This window comes from Poecilia reticulata, chromosome 11, assembly GCF_904066995.2.
Source record: "Poecilia reticulata chromosome 11, P_reticulata-male-v2, whole genome shotgun sequence".
NCBI classification, from domain to species: domain Eukaryota; kingdom Metazoa; phylum Chordata; class Actinopteri; order Cyprinodontiformes; family Poeciliidae; genus Poecilia; species Poecilia reticulata.
This window is the reverse complement of record NC_088840.1, coordinates 17204583-17224500: the sequence shown is the minus strand read 5'-3', so window position 1 is coordinate 17224500 and position 19918 is coordinate 17204583. Positions and strand designations below refer to the sequence as shown.

Genomic DNA, 19918 nt, shown 5'->3' with positions numbered 1-19918 from the left:
TTTCCTAAAGTGGATTAAGAACAGCAGTAACCAATGGAAAAAGGAGGCAAAAGCTATTGGAAACAAATCCAAATGAAACTGATTATAAGACATTCCATCATTTTTATAATAAAATGTCCCGTAATTTATCCAAACATGCAATGGCAAAGAAAGTGAAGCAGGGAAGGGATGAAACTCCAATGAGTGAGTAAGAAATTAACCGTCAGCTTTGGGAGCTGAGTATTCTTCATGCTTGATGTAAACTTTTCTCCTCAGTAAAAGCTGGTTGTTATTTCAGATAAAAGTAAGTGTCGAACCCTCGGCACGGTGGAGCTCCAGAGCCAGCTGCTCCCGGGCTCGGGCCTCCTCCGTCGCCCTCTCCTGCAGCTCCTCCTGCTTCTGCAGCAGCTCCGTGATCTCCTGGTTGTGGCGGAAGGACTCCCGCATCAGCTCAGTCTGGGTCATGCGGGCGTGCTCCAGCTGCAGCGAGACACGGAGGACAGAGCGTCACACAACACGGGAATTTAGAAACTGCAAATGCTGTATCTTTGAAACTGCTACCAATAAATGTAATGCTGTAGTTCAGGTTCATTAATATGCAATCAATTATTGCAGATATTGCTGTCATCTGACATCTATTGAAGTAATTTCCATTCAAAGTGTGCAAGTATGAAATATGTAAAATGCAAACTGAGGTTCAGCACCTAATGATTAACGCAGAGCAGCAGAAACAGCAGCAGGAGATAAAACAAATGATTGACTCTAAACAAAGCAGTAATGATCCAAACAACCTTTACAATTTAACGCAAAAAACTCGTTTAGAGACACAAGTAAATATCTACTATAAGAGATTTGTTGTCATTTTTAAAGAACCACCGTTTTACTTACAATTTTTAATATTTAAAGTAAAGAAGAATTTAGCAAAAAGATGGATTTTTTTCTGTGGGACTGAAAATTATGTAATTTTTTTTTAAAAACACCAGATTTCAACCTAAAAACAGATCTAGAAGCATAATACTAGTACTTCTAGTGTCACTCATTGTAGAAATTTAACACAAATATTGTAGGAATAAACTGAAAACTGTTGAAAATGCAAGTTTTTTTTATTGCATCTAAATTTAGAAACAATGTTTGGTCTTTTTAATATTAAAGTTGTCATTGTGGACGGTCCAAAGAGCCACCTGAGGCTCCAGAGGAGACTCTATTAAAAACATTGGAAAGCAATGTTTTTGATCATAATCAGCTTTGTGTTCATTTTTGCTTAATCAGAGAAAAAGTGAATTTTAATTCCACTTTTTGCTTCTCCTGATCAACAGTTCCAGCCGATTTGCCTCATCTTTAATTAAATTGATTTGTTTTGCTTTTACTGTTTGTCCAAAATTAATCTTATCCTAGGAAATATCAACCAATCTGTCTATTGGTCTCCCGTTCAACTTTTCCCCTCATTCATGAACAGCTAAATTAATCCACCGAAGAAATAAGTAAATGAAACTTAATATAGATGTACAATCTAAGTCATATAATGCCCATAAAGACATTAATCTAAGATATATAAAATGAAAAATGTTTGTGTTTCAACTGTAAAGGTTTTGTAAACATTTTATTCTCCAATTTCATCATGTTCAGTTGACATTTTGTCACCTTTAAAAATATATTGCCATCACAAACTTTTCGGTGAAGCTGTTATTGGAATCTGAGCATAAAGGTCTCGTGATAATCATGATAGCACTGCCACAAATGAAAAAAACAACTCGTTTTACAAACTATAACAAACCCAGCCAAAGTGCTGATTTAACAGTTTTGCAGTCGGATATTTTAACCACATCTGCACCATAAAACCTGTCAGTCAGGTGACAGAAGCAACGTTTTTCCTGATAAAAATACTTGGAGAACATCGTATTTAACCGGCATAAACCGCCTGCGCACTCATTTTCCATAGATTTTCATATCTCCCTGAGCAAAGGTCTTATTGTGATGATGTGGGAACTGGGAAGCGGTAATGTGAACCTGCCACAGAGGAGAAGTCATACGATCTTTCACCTAATGAATCAGGAGAGCTGCTGAGTGCCTACATGGAGACACATTCATCTTACATCAGAACTACGTGCATGTTTGGACCTGAGCTGCAGAAAATGCGCCATAAAATGAACCCAGGAAACATTCATCCACACTCGCTGGTTAAAAAACACACAATCCCTCAGCTCATTTATAATTTAACGCAGCAGCCTGGTGGTAAACTTACTGTATATGGAGGAGTGGGCAGGGAGATTTTAGATATGACTTTAAGAAGGTGGCCATTAGTCCTGTGGTTGACATGCGAGATCTGGGTCTGGACCACCACGGCATTTCTCGTGTTCAAGGTGCTGCACAGTGGGAAGGGTCGAGGAAGAGGTATGCGGGATTCCACCTCGTACACGTCTTGGTCCTCCCCCTCCAGCCACGTGCTTCTCTGCATGCTCGAGTTCCTGTAGGAGCGATAGGAATCCATGGCGGGCAAAACTTGCAGCCTTTCGCTTTCCTACCCGGATTCATGAAAAAGGGGTTTCCGTCCGATGCGATCCGTCGGGCTCAGCCGGTTCGCTGCGAATGGGGAATAAAGTCCAGCGGGAGGTATGTTGTGGATAGCTCCAAGCAACTGTCTCTATGTGTTTTGCACACACATGCAGGAAGAGTAAACATCGTTTGGAGAAGGTGACATTCACGTCATCTCAATCACATGGAGCGTCAGGTGAGCTTTGAGAATAAAAATCCTTCAGGAAAAGGGAGAGTTTTTATAGTCCCGCAATAAAGTGTCATCCTCGGCTGCAGGGTGAAGTCCGATCCATGTCCGGACGGCTAACATCCACCTCTGAACACAGCTGGAGGCCGGCAAACAAAAAGCAAAGCATTTCTTCCCTTCATCGCTCCTCGCTGCGCGTTGTCGCTGACCTTCTTTCCTCAGAGTGAAACCATATTACGCCGCTCAGTAAAGCTCACACCCCCCTCTGCTCTCTCTGCTTTCTCTCTCGCTCTCTGGAGATTCATTAACAATACCGTGACGCTGCAGCAGCCCCGACTTGCATTGGAGCCTCCCAGGGGCCCCTTCTAATTGACCGGCCCAGGCGTCAACCGGGTGAGAGCGTAATGACAGCGCTCAGATCGCAAAGTCACTCACTATCCTTCCTCTCTACTTCCTTCAAAGATTCCTTGCATTACCAATCAACACAACCAGTAAGGTCACCAGAATGTTTCTGCTTAAAGATTAAAAACCACGTAGCTGTTAGAAGAGAGTGCGTTTTCCTACTTCCTACTCTAAAACACACAGCAGGATCCTACCCAGAAAAAGTGGGAGGAGAAATCAGGTGTGGCCTCAATCCTTCTTAAGACCAGCAGACCGGGTAGATTTGCAAACAGATCGCGCTCACAAATAACCAGACAGCACACGCCCATTTCACAGAAACCCGTCAAACCAGATTCTCTTCCCTCTGAAGCAGCAAAAAATAACAATTCAAGACGATTTAAGCCACTGTTCTGCTCCGTCAGCTGTCTAACAAACTATTTCCATCTCACCCAGGCAGGAAACAGAGGTGAGCAACCATGACAACAAACACCTACCGAAGGGCAAATCATTCACAAGCCGTGGCTCAATGAAGACATTTAACATTCCTGATTGGGCTTGTTGCATGTCTCCGTTAACGACTTGGTGATTCAACAACAAACAGACAAGACTAATGTACAGCCGATCAATAGCAGGAAAATCAATGAAGGAACCATTAGAGGCTCCGTTGATTAGACGTTTGTTGTGCCATCAGTGATGTTCGCTTGAAGATTTGTTAGATGTAATCTAAAATGAGGAGATCATATTTTAAAGAAGTATGAGGAGATCATATTTTAAAGAAGTAACGTCTGATTTCAGAATTTACTAAGTTCAGAGATTTTAGGGCTTTTTATAAGCTGTTCTTTTTTGTGGAAAATAAATATTTTCATGTCAGAATCATCTTGAATTTTTAATATTCTACAAGAAAGGCTAGAAATGAAATAAAATACACCAAAAAATCTCTGTGCAACCAAAAAAAAAAAAAAAAAAATCAGATTTGATCTTTAACCTTCAATAACGGTTACTCCTAGTCTCTTCAAAAAACAATGCTGAAGAAACGCAGATGATGTCCTCTTATTCCACACAGCGGCCAAACAATCACAATTATATACTTTCAATGCTTTAAATGGTTTTTTTACTTATAGCATATAATTGTAAATGGGCCTGTCATGCTAAATTTTGCTGGACGATGAATTGTTCCAGAAGTTATTGCGATAAACGATAGTATTGTTGTTTTCAGACCATTTTAAGTAATATAATGGTAAAATAATAATGTAAGAGAACATTCTAAAAAATCTGTAAACTTTCAATTCTAATGAGCATTTAACACTCAAACTGGAAGACATTTTAAATATCCAAAATAAATAAAACCACAAATAAAATTAACTTTCAAGTCTTTGTAAACAAAATTGTCCTTCAACGTAGGGGCTAGTTGAGACCACAACGGCAAACTGCAAACTTTTATCATCCAGTTTTTGGTAGAAAGACAGAAAAAAAGAGATAAACAATAAATCACGTCATTGCAAATTATTGAGTTTGTTTTAATTTATCATGCAGTTTATTGATTTATTATGGGAAGCTCAGTTGTAAATCCAGAATACAATTATTTAAGGTTTTTTCATACCTGAAATTGCAACATTTGTTACATTTTCAGTTGTTGCTGTTCAGTTTCACACTCAAATGAATAAAAACATGTTCACCTCCTCGCCTGTGGTGGCGCTGCAACAAGAACTACTGAAGGAAACAACACAAAAACCTCTGAAGAAGACACTGAGCGCAAATGTAAACAAAGATTAAGTGATGTTGCGTTGTAGAAATTCTCTTTTGTCTTTGGTAAAAGACTACAAGCCATTTCTCCTGTTAGCGCTCGACTCGCATGTTTGTTTTGGTTGTATTTACCCAGAATGCCCTGCGTTGTATTCCGCTTCCTGGTTTTGGAGCGGACTCCGGTCTGCTTGGCACTCACATACGCTTTCAGACTAAAGCACAGTTCGCTTTTTTGGTTGAAATTGTGCATCCACACATCCCCAAAGGAGCCGGACTTTCTAGGCACACAAACTAGTTTTTGATTAAAGCGGACTAAAGATAAACGGTGTGAATGCACTCCATATAGTAAACAAATATCAGTTTGATTAGATTGATTACCAGGTACTGCTGATTTATCTTATTACTCGTGTTACACCAAGATGACTACAAACATGTTCTGATCAATTTAGTTAGAAAATAAATCCTTTACTTCCATGTTAAAGACACCTAAAGAGCAGTAACGCTTTGCCTCGCGTCTTTGGAGCTATTTTTAGAAAACCAAGACAGAGCCCATTTCAGCGTGAATAACACATGAATTCCAGCCAGAGGGAGGGATGAGTTGTGCAGCCAGTTACTGTAACACGCTCAATGGCCTAGTTAAGCTGGCCCCATCTCTACGAGCTGACACAGGACGCAGCGGGAGCGCTGCATGGACACCCTGCGGGGGTGGAGCCGCTCTGCGAGTCCGGACCAGGATAGGCTGCTCGGCCAACACAAAAAGCTCTGTGTAAATACGGCTCGTATCTACAGGCAACCAGAGGGAATGAGGCAGCTCTTTTGTGTGTGAATTCTGGACACATTCTGCCGTCTCATCCCCATTATGTCTCCAAATGAACAGCCGCACAAACCCACGGGTGGGGGGTTAACAGTGTTTAGAGGTCTTTAAAATGTTTTGAAATCCTGAATGTGTCGCTGGAGTTTCCCGTTTACAGACACAAACACAAGAACATGCAAGCAGAAACTTGCAGCAGTTTGTTTCTTTGGGCTTTTGCGCTCTTAATTAAATCTTTTACAATATTAATTGTTGTGAACAGTTCAGGCGGAGAAATGTTAATGTGAATGAACAGAAACTAGAAGTCACTCTGCTCTTTCACATCATGTAATCACTCAGGTGAGATCACAGACTGTGTGCTCTCATAGCATGCAGCTGGCATTGTGGAATCAAAGGGCCGTGACCAAAACATTTCCTGTTACTTTATACATTTAAAATGTGTGCAAATAACCCCAAATTAAGCTCCTCATTTGTCTGTATCCCCTTCTTTCTTAGCGCTTATCTAATTACTCAGTGATATATGAGTAAAAGTGAACACTGTGAATTCTGGCCTCATACCTGGTTAGTCGTGTCTGTTATGGTCACCAACATCTTCTCCACAGCTGCCTGAAGTCGTCTGCTGATGCCCAGGAAATATTCCTCGCTCTCAAGCTGCGATTCTGCCCCAAGGAGCAGCCGGTCCATCATCTCCTGGGGAAACTCCAGAACCTCTTCAGCCTCCAACTTACCAGACCAGAACCTGGCGTCGGCACCAGCTTTCCTGCTCTGGCGAGTTTCTGTGGGATCAGATGAAAAAATGTTTTATTTATGTGATTTATTAATTTCTTTTTATTTCTCTTTCTCACCGTTTACGCTGCGTTTAGTTTTTAATGATGTAAAGTCCCCCCCGGAGAGGTGCGGGTACTGTCCCCCACTCGTAGCCCTATTCGGGCCAGAGTCCCTTGAGTAAAACGTGGGTTAGAGTCCCAGTTAAACGACATTTAACTAAAGTCCTACAGGGTTTAGAGTCCCAGTTGACAGTGTTTCAACTAAAAACCTAGAGGTTGGAATCCTTGTCAAATGGCGTTTTTGACTAAAATCCCAGAGGGTTAGAGTCCCAGTTGAACGTTTAACTAAAGTCCTAGCCCAGATAAGGACAGGGGTGTCGTCCCCCTGGTTGAAAAGGGGTGCGGGTTGTAATGTTTCTAACTTTTCTTTTTCTTACTGTTTATTCAATGTCACATGCTGGGTTTTTTTTTTGCCTTGCTGCTGAAATGTGCTATACAAATAAAACTTGATTGATTGATTGATTGATTGATGTGAATGTGTACATATTATGACTGTCTTGCAGAGGTGAGCATCATATTAACAAAAGCACAACGACAATGACGTAAAAGCTACGAAGTACAGGCTAAACAGGTTGACAGATTTCACAGCAATTATTATGTACAGCTCAAAAACCGGAACGACCAGAATGCAAATGGGTGTTAATCATTACTTTAAAGGGAGACGGAGAATGCGTCAACAGCTGACACACTTTGGTGGGTAATGAAATAAACCTCTAGCTATTAAGTTTCTTATTTTTATAAAACCTCACAGCAAGGGGAAAATGATTAGCAGGCTGCACAGGCTGTAAGTTTGGAGAAAACAGCTGAACCATAAAAAAGAAAAGATGATTTCAGGATATAATGGTCGGCTTCTGCAGGTATAACATAAAACCCATGACATTTATAATAATTTTAACCATTACAAATATAAAACACCCAAAAAGTTTAAAACATTTATGAGTTGTTGCTGCACAAGCACCAAGTTAACAGGTTTATTGTATTTCATGTTTTGTTTAAACTGGAAAATATCTGCTGAGCTCTTAAATGTATTTCCATGAAAACACAGATTAGATTAACGTTGCCTGTGCTGCATATATAAATGCTGACGTATAATCCAACAAGCAACAAACTTAATTTGCATTTACGTGATAAAACCAGCTGCGACATGTTTTTAATCCACCAGCGACTGAACGATAACGCTGTGGAAAAACACTGTGGAAAAACAAGCGTTTAGTGGTACAGGAGATAAATAAATATTAAAATATTTCAAGGGTTGAAGCATCTACTGCCTTTTCCAATACCCGTATATTTTGAATAACAGAGATTAAAACAAAATAACTCTTGATAAACTCACACAAATAAACCATAATTATTTTTTTTAGACCAGTCAACATACTTTACAAGAGATCCAGAATTTGTGGTTAATAGAAAACAAAATATTTTCAATAAATTAATTAGTTTGATAAAATGAGACGCAGTCTTTAAATTCTGTGGTGCAATTTATCTGTCCTACATCTTATTTGCATTTCAGAGCATAAACAATAAAATTAAGTACGTTCCATCATGTAGAAATCAGAAATAAAACAGAAAATCCCAGTTAAACCAAAACAACATTTGAAACAACATTGCTTAGATTCCAGTAATAGTTGCCAGTAACACTTTAGTTTGACCTCAATGGTTGCTACAATTAACTTAAGTGCAACTTCAAACATTTTACTGACTTGTGGTTTAAATCAGGTTTCCTGTCACAACCTAAACATATTTGATCTTACAATAAAATAATATACACTTGAATGAATTTGGCTGTTAAAATGTGCAACAAATGAACATTTTGGAGTAAACACAGGTCAGGTGCACATCCAGCCAACTGGAGGATGTTAACTTGGACTCTTAACTGTTTAACAAAGAGTTAACTCAAGTGTTTTCTAAATCATGATGTTACTCGCCTGGAGTATCACTCTGGCAGGTTTGTGTCTGTGTGTTCGACTCGGTAGGCTGCACTGCAGCTGAAGCTTCACACAGCCTTTGCATGTGGAGGCCTAAAGTCTCCTCAGCTGCAGCAGTCATTTTCAGGACGTCTACAAGCACTTGGCTGAGCTTCCTGTTGGCTTCACACAGCAACTTTCTAAAAATTGAGGAAATAAAATGCATGTTAGCTGGTTTATTAAATATTTAATCCACCATATAATTGTGCAAAACCTCATCCAGAATGTTTTGTAACATTACAGTTGTACCTTTCAGCATCTTTATCTGAAGACTCTCCATCATCCTGCCTTGATATTCTTGAAATTTTCAGTTCTTCATCTACAGTTGTGTGAGCTGAATCTTCCTCATCTTGTTCCTCACCATCGCCTTTCTTCTTCAAGGCCTGAACGGGCAGCAGAGAGAAAATAGACAGCAGCCCCGTCATTTCAAACTTCCAGCCAAACAAGCAGGCTGCTGAAAACTAAACTGCGCTGGAAACTGCAACATCGGCGTGTGCAAACATCAGGAAAAGTACATTCAAATAAGCCGCAGTCGTGCACAGGCAGAAACGCTGCCTGTTTATGAACACAAAGACACACTTTAACTCCCTCAGAGCCCAGAGAAACACTAGTATCTTTGTGCTGCTATGGCAACAGGTGCACCTGAAGGAGACGCAGGGGAACAGACAAGAGCTCCCCCCGGTGGAAAAGCAGCCGCAGTGCATCTTATTCTGCTCAGAGAAGATACGGATCATGCATTTTATATCATGTTAGGTCTGAGTTTTTAGGATAAAAGCCCCAAAACTGACCCTGAACACTGATATATTCTATTGTTTATTGTTGTTATTTACCAGAACTTAATTCACAGTAGTTTATTTTTCAAGAAGATTATAAATATTCAAGAAGAAAATGCAACAATGAAGTAAAAAGGGTGTTTTAATTTAAATATAATCTAATGGAGTCATTTCAACTGAAAACAAGACTAAGAAATAATTTTTTTGTGTAAAAACAAACATTAAAACTTTGATTCTTTTGCAAATTTATGAAGAAGCATTGTGGAATAATGTAAAACCTAAAACACTCCCTTAAGTAATTTATAACAGATGTTATAAACCTATGAAGCGACACATTTAGATGAAAGAGACGAACTGACCTGCTCAAGTTCAGTTTTCAGCAGATCCTCCTTCAGTTTTCTGATCTCAGCTTTCCTCTCTTCCAGTTCCCGTTCCAGTTTCTCTCTCTCCGCTTCCTCTAACCAGACACCTGCAGGAGGGGAAGCCCTGGGAGTCTGCTCCTCCATCTCCCCGTCGACGTCCTCCTCGTCCATCTGGGTCTGCATGGAGCTGTTTGTCTGGCTGGCTCGTCTCCGGATCCGAGCCAGCTCAGTCTGCTGCGCGAACTCCACGGACATCTGGACTATGGCCTGTGGAGAACCAGGGAACAAAATACGATCTTTAGTTTTTATTTGTGTGATTAAAACAGCAGATGTTAACAACAGCTGAAAATTTGTTTTGGGTGCTTCTTTTGTTGCTGTGGCCCAGAGCATCAGCTGCAGTAAATCTACAAACCAAAATACATCCATAAAAATCAAGAAAGTGTGTATTTATGCAGCATGAGTTATAGCGCTACTCTCTCAATATTCCAACAAAACTTTTGCAGGTTAGATGCAAAGTTTGTATTAAAACTGGACCTGGCCAATGTGGCTTAAAAACAAAATCTCAGATTTTTCATCCCAGATCCAACTGATTTATTTTTCTAACTTTATTTTCTAACACGGAAATTACAAATTCTCAAAAAGTGTTTTTATTTCCTTTATCTCTTCTATGAGTTGTATAATGGAGCATTAGGACCAGACTACAAGAATTTTTGATTAATTATGAGAAAGAGACAACATTTTACCAGAAAAATGTTTTAAAATAATGAGAAAAAGTTATTTTAATTTGAAAAAAGCTTTGATACAGTTGTATTTTTCTTCAAAATAGACACATTTGTTTGCATGACCATTTCAAAGTTTTGCTACTGACAATAATTTAATACTGAAGTGTTAAAAGATTAAATATTTCTATTAAACATTTCCTGTCAAACCTACACCAAACTTCACAAAATGCTCAACATTCCTCATTTTAATTTTTAGTTATTTATTGTGTTGAGTTCTCATAAGATTATCACCTTATACTCATACCACTATAACTAATTTTTTGATACTATGACCTTATTATTGTAATTAAAAGAAAATAAATCATAGCTTGGCCTTAATACTCCACCACAGACCTGAATTCAAAGTCCAAATAAACAGACGGTTTTCAAACAAACTTTGAATATGGAAATCCAAAAACTAAACCTTCAAAAACCAAAAAGGTTGATTAAACAATAAAACTGATTTATCGCCACCCAACATATTACGTCACTACCTTTGCTACTTCCTCTTCCACCCTCTCATGCTGCAGTCTGTCTTCCAGTCCAGAGGCGCCGAGGCTCTCCGTCGAGCTTCCAGCTCCGTTCACCCCGTTACGATCCAGCCTCCTCTCTCCTCTGCCTCCCCGGTTTTCCCTTTCTTCTCTCAGTCTTCGCAGCTCGATGCTGTGCTGCTCTTTGAGAGCTGCCACCTCTTGGTCATACTTGTGGTGCAAAGCTTTCTTGAGCGCCTGCAGCTGCGGCGTCAGGCTAGACGGCCTGGCAGAGCGGCGCACCCCTTCGTCTCGCGCTGAAACATCTTCCTCACTCCGCTCCTTACGAGAGATGGGAAAAATAACAATTAATGTACTGATAGCGGCAGATTCGCTCCCCATCGGAGCCAAAACGACCAATCACAATTGATAAATATTGTAGTTTGATCGAAAGGCTTCCGGAAATAATAAAAAGCAAAATTTTCAGCCAACACTCTACCTCTCCATCTCGTAATTTAGTCACTTACTTCAATTTTAAGGTTAAACCTCTAGAAAATATCCTCCTATAATCTGCTCTACTGCATTTCAGATGTTTTTGTTTTCCATTCATCTGCATCTCTCTTCTGTCTTTCCCTCTAAACTCTGTGCAGATATGAGAGCTTTAAAATATAAGCTGCCGGGATGAAGGGACTGGCTAAATGACAGCCTAGGAGAGGGGATAGAAGTTAGAGCGTTAGCTTAAATGGAGCGCAGCTCATTCACGCAAGACAGAATCCTCCTTTCATGCAACCTCCAAGACCAGAATAAGTCCGCCTGGTCAGGACAGTGTTATATAATGTCTGATCCTTTAAATCATTAGATATAGGTCCACTCATGAGGTCGCCTGTGGCGTTTCAGTGGGATGTGGATTTAGGGCACATTTTAGCCTAAAGGCTGCAGCTCCTCCCTCACCATCAACCCATAGCTGTCAAAGCATCTTAATGTGCCTTCAGCTTGTAATAAGAGTTGATGCGTGAAGCTTAGGAGGAGGTAAACTGTAAGAACCAGACCTTTAGTTCCTCTTTTCGTTCCTCCGTCCCCTCACAGCCGAATTCTGGACTGCTGGACAAGCTGCAAAACAAAAGAGCACAACAATCATCATTCATTTCTGAGATTTACTTCAAAAGTAAACATCTACCAAGGTGTTAAACAGGCTGTTATTTCAGGAGTTAAAGGTTTTTATGAAATAAATGGAATAAAAAATTGCTATCAAGGTTTCTTCACATATTTATTTCCAAATTCAATATTTTTCCAGACTAAAATTTTAACACTTCTTAAGTTGCTTCAAAATATAAACACCAAAATATCCATGTATTTTATATAATTTATTTCTAATCATATCAGGCCTTGCATGTGAAACCAAATGTATGTATTTTCTTAAGAAAATGCTGAAGTTCTCAGTGTTTTTTTAGACTATATCTAAAGTATAACTACAAAAGTTTACAAGGCTAATATTTATGCTATTGTCAGAATTTAAAACTGAAGCTCCACAAACCATAAACCAAATGAATGAATGGAAATAATTAAGTATTTTTCAAGTATTTCTACAAAAATATTGTGAATTCATCTCTACTGAGTAGATTTGAATAGTAGATTATAAGTCACAAAACTTAAAACTCCGGTTTTATGCATTACTTTAGCGATGTATTATGAGAGTCCAGTAAAAGAAAATGGTACTTAATATTTTATAGTTATAAAATCAAACAGTGGAGGGCAGCAGGGAACCGCAGTAGGACAGTAAATTTTTTTGTCAGGTTAAAACTTCCTGTGTGTTGTACTTAAGTTCTGGTGCAGGCTTCTGCCATCTTAGCTGAGACAAATTTATAAATGAGACACACATAAAAACAATATGAGCAAATCTTTTTTTTAGGCATTAAGAAGAAAAATCTTTAAATTAGATTTTAACAGTGTTCAAATAAAATCTGCTCCAAAACTGCTCTGACGACTAAAATCCTTCATAATATATTCACCTTTGTCCTCTACCAGCAGGCTCAGCTTTTATAAGCAGGAATGCATTAATTTGTGCATTCCTGCTTGTAAAAGCTGAAATCTGTCTATTTTATTTATTTATTTTTTACTTTAACCTGTCATCTTTTTCTCACATTTTAACACTTTCAACCTGGATCACAACTGAAGAGGTGCGAGAGGCTCTTTTAGAGGTATAAATAAAAGCTGCACTGCTGAATGTAGTTGGACTCTTGACCTGCGTCACATACCTTTCTAATGCAGTAGCATCTGTTTGAAGTTGGGATCTCAATCCTTTTACAGTTCTCTAAATGTCGCCAATCAATCAAGCTCAACCTTTAAAAGCAGCTCCCGAAACGAGGTAGTAAAAGCTACAAAAATGTAACCCGAGACTGTAGATTTTTTATAAAAATACTTAAGAGATTTTTAAAAATTTTTTAGAGACATTTAGCAACTAAAATAAAAATTTAAACATGAGATTAGATTTAAAAATGCACCAACTTTTAGAACATCAGCTAATCTACCAAACTAAGATTTGTAGAGTATATGTCTGTGAGCAATAAATAGGAGACTGAATGTTTTTGTTTGATCACCTGTAGTAAGTCTGGGCTCCTGTGGCTTCCTGCAGTCGCTGCTGCAACACAAACAGCTCTGTGGCGTAGCGCTCCTCCGTGTCTGTGGCCTGCTGCTGGTAGTGAGCCCTGAGGCGCTCCATTTCCTGTCGGTGGCTCTCCTCCAGCCGGAGCTGTTTCACCTGAGCCTCGGCCTTCAGCCTTTGGAGCTCCACTGATGTTGGGTCCGATTCCCCGGCCTGCTCCCCCAGATCTAATAATGTAGAAATAAAACTGTGGCTTTTACACAGCTAAAAAAAGTACAGATTAGGTGTAAAAAATTTTAATTAAGAAATAAAAAGGAAAATGAAATAAAGGTAGTATATAGAGAAAATAAGAAGTAGCATTTAAAATTGGCTAATTGTAACAGAGAATCTCTGCATGGTGCAAAATGAACTAGAGAACAGTGATTTAAAAAAACACGATACCTAGAAGAAGCTCAAGGTCTGCAGCACTTGAAACAAGGCAGTAAAGAATTGAGGGGTTTTTTTTGTTTGTTTTTGTTTTTGTACAGCAAGCAAAGAAAAATAAAACTGAGAGAATGGCACATCTGTGCTTATTTCCAGCTGCTCTGAGCTGAAAGACTGAGTTTCTGGTAAATGGTAAATCCACCTGGATCATTACTGTAATCGTGGCTGAATTTATATCCATTCTGCATTCAATTAAGAGTTCGGACATTTGATTTAAACTGTAAAATTAACTAAATAAAAGAAAAATCTATGTTAAATTTCAAAAACAGAAACTAGACAGTATTGAGATGCTGTCAGACAAACTTATTATTTACCAATAAAAAAAAGTATCCAATTATTACGGTTTATGTAGGTTTTACCAACTCAAGTTTAAAACTTTTAAAGACCTTTATAAGACAATTATGTATAGAATTTAAGACCCAAAGTTCCACAGAAATGTATGAATGTCGCCAGCAAAATAGCAATAAATTGGAACTTACTCATGATGGACGCAAATAAGAGGCTAGCTAGCTGGCTAGCACTGGTATATTAGCAGCTAGTCAAACATTATTTCCGTATAATTATAAATGTATATTATATGGATAATAAATATACATATTTAAATAATTTTAATTATTATTTACTTGTATAAATAATGTCCATGACAGCTAGTTAGCGCTAGTCTCAACCGTTTTGAGTTGAGACAATGAAGACGTCTGAGGGCGACTCAAATTTTTGCCTGACAGAAAAGTGACGCAAAAAACAAAACAAACAAAAAAAAACAACAAAACAAAACAACAACAAAATTAAAAAGTTATGTGAAGACAAAATTTTTAGGACGTGGGAATTATACAGGCCACCTAACTTTTTTTAAAATTAATTTAAGACATTTTAAGTGTTTTCTCTTTGTAATAATGTAATAATGAATTTAACACTTAAGGATGCGCAGACTGTGTTTTACATGAACATCGGATTATTAAAAATCTCCCATGAGTTAATCCACATATAGACTTTGAAAATGGTATTTCCTCGCCCAGAGTCTTTTACACAAGTATGGGTTAATTGAACATTTCTTATTTAATTAATACTCCAATAAGCCCTAATTAGTTTTGCTTTGAAATAATTTAGGATTCCAACACACAGGGCAATCAAGCAAAATTATACCATTACACAGGCCAATGAATCAAATGGGAAGTGTTCTTACAATAATGTAGAAAGCTGCTTAAAAGTCCATTAGATAATTTAACAATAATTTAAAAATATCTGGATTTGTAGGTCAGGAAACATTCAATCAGTTAAAATGAACCGAACTAATAACTGTGTTTGAATGCAGTAGCAGCACACATTAATATTTATATCCTACACCCCAATACACATCCAATATACAAATAAATATGCATAATAAACAATCCAAACACTTAAATACATGACTATAATTGATGAGCTCTGTTTCATCAATTATAGTCATCTATATGTTTTATGTGGTTAAGAGCCGCATAAAACACCATTTTGCTAAACACATATGGTAAGATGAGAAAAAGTGTGGCAGCAGCTTTGGAGAGGTGATCAGATTTACCTCTGCTTGAAGGAAGGTTTATTGTGGCAAGCTGTGCGTTGAGGTTAGACAGCTGCTTCTCACTGTTGATCTTCAGTTCATCATAGGCCACCTGCAGCTCACTTATCTAGGAGATTAGATTGAGTTTTTCTGTTGAGCTAGTGCTGTGCTACTAGAAAAAGTGTCCACTTTGCAGAAACAGTTAACAACACAGACTAAATAAATTATCATTTATCCAAAAACCAACCAGATTTAGCAGTTCTAGGTAAAAAATAAATTTAAAAAAACTTATTTTACTGCAGTGTGGAAATTATTTTCTTATAGGTGCAATACCAAAACAGAATCTGCTTTTTTGGTGAATTTGAAACATGTGAACGAATACAGTAAGCAATTACACCAATGTGGTGTAAAACTTTAAGGCAATGTAGGAATCTGCATTTTTACCTTATTTACATCAGATCTCAGCAGATCTTGAAGCTGAGAGAGACGATCGTGTTCATGCTTAATTTTCTCCCTCAGCTGCCAAAGATTGGTGTATAACGCTAGAATAATAAACGGTTAAAATAAGGAAAAATATTAGAGAGAACATAGATGAAAAACATACAGATTATTGATGTAATTCTATAAGGAATGTGTACCTCTAGCCTCCTGAACAAGGGAGGTGGATTCACTAGTTATTGGTCTTTCCTCTGAAATAAGTGACAGGTCTGCTGTGTTGACACTCTCCAAAAACTCTTGACCAAAAATCTTCTGGAAAGACTGAAAACAGACCACAGACAGCGCTCAAGGTTAATGAAAATGTGGGAACACACCCAAATTAAAAACTGATATCTCAGTTTAAAATTACCAGAATTATCTCACTGCATTCTTCTGACACAGCTTCTATCGTGTGCTTGGATTTTTTTCTGCCACCTGAGAAAGCACAAACAATTCAGACAACCGCAAATGTACTACAAGCACAAATAAATGTAAGACATGCTGCCTGCAGCTTGATAGCATTTTGTAGCAGAAACAGGTTTACCCGAGCTGCTTTGCTCTCTGAGGTCCAGAGAGGCGTCCGTCTCTTCCTGCAGCAGCTCCAGCTGAGCAGCGTGAATCTGAGACAGGCTGATGCGCTGCGCCTCCATCTGCAGCCTGCACTCCTCCTCCACACACAAAGAAGAAAACATATTAAAACCCACTAGTTATCAGTTAACTAAATCCAACTGCAAGCACAGAAATTTAATTATTTACTCCAGTGGTGTGCAAACGTTTTGTCACATGGGCCAAAATCGTCAAGTTAAAAGTAGTCGCGGGCCAAAAATGACAATTTATTTATTTATTTTTTTACTGCTCAATAATAAACTAAGCATGCAGTAATTCTAATTAAATAAGTAGAGTAGTCAGCATTGTGAAAAGGAAGTTTAAACTGAAAAACTTTTTCATGTAACAAAAAGAAAGATATCTGGTTTTTTGGGTTCGGATAAAAAAAATAAATAAAGAAAAACGTACTTATTCTCAGGCATAAGAACAGGATTTGGGTCACTCGCTTTTAAAAATGCTTATATGTATCAAGCAAAAGTTAAAAAAATTAAATAAAACCAGATTTGAGTTCTCTAAAGTCTGTTTCTAAGTCTTAAAGTCAGTTGATAAATGTGATCATATTTAAAATGAAACTAAAGAGAAAGTACAAAACATGGTTGTTTAAAGAATTACTTTGTGTTTTACTTTGGAGAAAGTAATAGTTTTGTCTAATTAAAGAAAAAAAGTTATCTGCATCAACTGCTTATTGTGGCCCACATAGAATCAGTCAAGGGGCCGCAAATGGCCCCCCAAGCCGCAGTTTGGACACCCTTTATTTAGTCCATTATTACACATAAAAACAGTCAACAAATGACAGTTATAAGATAAATCAAATGTAACCATGAATTAAATTTTGTAGCACCCATTTTCTCATGAAAAGAAAATAAAAGATTAAAATCCTAATCCCAATAATCTCATTTCTGAAGCAGAAACGTGGCTCAGAACCATCTGCGCTCAGGATGAGAGCTCTGCTCTTATCACTTCAGCACGAGAACAACAAAAAGCTCAACACAAGGCTCCTTAACATAATGATGCATAATGCATCAGCACAAATTTGTGATTCTGTAACCTTTTGATATTACGAGCTTTAAAGTGCACTCTACATCTTAATTAGGCCGTACTTTAAAACGCGGTGTTATGATACGGTCACTCCATCCGACGGTGTGGAGGAGAGAACCCGTTTCCTGACAAGCAGCTCAGATGTTGGTGATTAAACAAAGCATGCAGATGAGAGAAGGTCAGCGGAGAACAAACAGATGGATGACGGTTATGCTGCGACCCTTCGCCGCTACACGCAACCACTACTAAAAGCAGGTCGACCCTGCAAATAAATGCAAATGATTCAAAAAAATGGGCTTTCAGTAAGTCTATCTTGTCTTTCTCACTTTTAATTAATTACATTTGACCATGCGTCAAATTGCTGACAATTGCACTCTTAAATAGTTCTTCTGTTTCTGCTACACTTGACATTTTAAGATCATGCAACAGGTTTTACAATCAGACAAAGATAACCTGAGTAGATTGAGGGAAAAATAATTCTAATATTGTTTAGTTTATCAGACAATTAAAAGTAGCTATCCAGCTCTGGAATGTTTTTAGGCATTATTTAAGGGTTGTGTTACAACATCTCAAAATGATTTCAGACCAGATTTGACTAGGCCAATCAAAAAACACAAGGGTGCTGGTGGTACTGGTCACAAACTGATAGTCAGATCTTCTTCAGGATTTTTTCATCTAGATAATAAAGCACATACAGCTGAAGTTGTTAAAGTGAGCTTATTTAAATGTTTACTTTGCCTTCTTTACTGATTAAACAGTGAGGAAATCACTAACTTTGGCAGCAGCCTCTGGAAAAATCCTCTTCTGCTTCACCCTGTTTTAAGGGGTTGTGTCGAACCAGTGACTTCATGACATTTCACTCTTTCTTCCCTTTCCTCACAGGGCTGCTCCACGCTTTTACACTTCTCCCCTCTAATTCTTTGGCTCCTTTGATGCCGCTGCAATTAAACTGATGTTTGTCGACTTGCAGAACACAAAGCTCTGCAATTAAATTCTCCCTTTTGCACTCAAATGAAAATTCTGTGAACTGTGCTCATGGCCCTGCATGACAATTTCAGGAGCATCAACAGAGCAGAAAAATATCCACTTTTTGTAAGAGTGCAGCTTGAAGCATTCCTTACAGTAGAGCCCCTCTCCATCTATCAACCTTTACTGTGAGTTGAATGATGCATCAAAGCAACTTCAAGACAAAGAGCAGGATGTGAGCATAAGTGACATTTACATGCTCAGAGGTCTCTTCTTCCTCTTCAGCACACTCCGTGTGACAGCCCATCCCCTGTCCGCTCACCTGTATAAGCAAGCAGAATATAAAAAACATTTTTAATACAAAGTGAGAAAAAAACCTTAAATATACAGCACCTTCCAAAGTATTCATTACCATTGAGCTTTTCACATCTCTCTCTGTATTAATGCATTTTAATGGGATTTAATATGACAGGCCAACAAAAAACACCTCATAATGAAAAGCTTCACACAACTGAGGACGTAATTTGGCTTTGAATTAAATTCAATTTCCAAATTACTTAGTTTATCCCAAAGGGGTAATTAAATCTTGTTGCAATGCAAATCATGCCAGTGTCTTCAAATAGCCGTTGATGGGAATGTTCTCCAGTAGCAGTCAGTCTTGCAACAAATCTAAATAGGCCTCTGACTGAACCTTGTTGCTGTATGACAGTCATAACATGCCAACAGCTAGAAACAGATTCTACAGTTACATGTCCTGCATGACACCTTATTGGCAAGAACCTCTTTTGCTTTTGCTAATTCTTCTGTGCAAACCTGCATTTCATATTCATTTTCAATCAGATATATGTCTGGACTTTGAGTAGGCCTTTCAAACACTTGAATATGCTTTGATCTAAACCATTTTATTAAAGCTCTGACTGTATATTTAGTGTTGTCGCCCTGCTGAAAGCTGAACTCCTGTCAACTGCTCTTTGCCGAGCCCGTCAGCATTGACTTTTTGCATGTGACGTCACGCTCTTCAGAAATTTCCGGCACCGCCATGACGGACGTCAAAACCACCAATGCCCTCCTTTAAAGCTAGTCTAGAAACAAGCAGCCGGTAGCCTAAAACCGCTGTTATTTTGTTGATTTCAGTTTAAAAATAGTCATACAGTGCTGCGCGACCAGCTGCATAAACAGACAGGGATACAAACCAAACTTGTAATTTTATTGTAGAACTTTTAACGAGGAAAGATGGCGGCGGTGGATAGCAGCCGTTAATCATGACTGGCAGCCCTCGGTGTAATCGCGGATTTGCACCCAACGTTTTTTACAAGGTAAGAAGATTAACGTTCAGAAACAGTTATCGATTCTATGTTTTCCTCCATCTCTTTAAGTCTCTTTTTTTATACGTTTGTATAATTAGAAACACATCAAATATTG

At 38.2% G+C, this 19918-nt stretch overlaps 3 protein-coding genes across 15 annotated transcripts in view; 2 read left to right on the top strand and 1 right to left on the bottom strand.

The window, feature by feature from the left end:
* akap9 (A kinase (PRKA) anchor protein 9) overlaps nucleotides 1-19918 on the bottom strand; it is a 79221-nt gene that overhangs the window by 36398 nt on the left and 22905 nt on the right. For 12 of the 13 annotated variants that reach the window (XM_008422173.3, XM_008422160.3, XM_008422162.3 and 9 more), the window contains 14 exons: nucleotides 18753-18818; nucleotides 16431-16554; nucleotides 16257-16321; nucleotides 16048-16168; nucleotides 15854-15951; nucleotides 15431-15536; nucleotides 13388-13619; nucleotides 11840-11900; nucleotides 10815-11132; nucleotides 9557-9826; nucleotides 8674-8807; nucleotides 8386-8564; nucleotides 6192-6409; nucleotides 297-459 (listed from right to left, as the gene is read on the bottom strand). In XM_008422173.3, the coding sequence (XP_008420395.1) occupies nucleotides 297-459; nucleotides 6192-6409; nucleotides 8386-8564; nucleotides 8674-8807; nucleotides 9557-9826; nucleotides 10815-11132; nucleotides 11840-11900; nucleotides 13388-13619; nucleotides 15431-15536; nucleotides 15854-15951; nucleotides 16048-16168; nucleotides 16257-16321; nucleotides 16431-16554; nucleotides 18753-18818 (2155 nt within the window). The remainder of the gene's footprint in view (nucleotides 1-296; nucleotides 460-6191; nucleotides 6410-8385; nucleotides 8565-8673; nucleotides 8808-9556; nucleotides 9827-10814; nucleotides 11133-11839; nucleotides 11901-13387; nucleotides 13620-15430; nucleotides 15537-15853; nucleotides 15952-16047; nucleotides 16169-16256; nucleotides 16322-16430; nucleotides 16555-18752; nucleotides 18819-19918) is intronic. The other variant, XM_008422161.3, reaches the window with a different exon arrangement.
* dus3l (dihydrouridine synthase 3-like (S. cerevisiae)) overlaps nucleotides 19721-19918 on the top strand; it is a 38598-nt gene continuing 38400 nt past the window's right edge. Inside the window, exon 1 of the mRNA XM_081612652.1 lies at nucleotides 19721-19812. The gene's annotated coding sequence lies outside the window, so the exon portion shown is untranslated. The remainder of the gene's footprint in view (nucleotides 19813-19918) is intronic.
* mterf1 (mitochondrial transcription termination factor 1) overlaps nucleotides 19727-19918 on the top strand; it is a 31514-nt gene continuing 31322 nt past the window's right edge. The window contains exon 1 of the mRNA XM_081612653.1: nucleotides 19727-19812. Coding sequence (XP_081468779.1) covers nucleotides 19759-19812 — 54 coding nt within the window. The 5' untranslated portion in view covers nucleotides 19727-19758. The remainder of the gene's footprint in view (nucleotides 19813-19918) is intronic.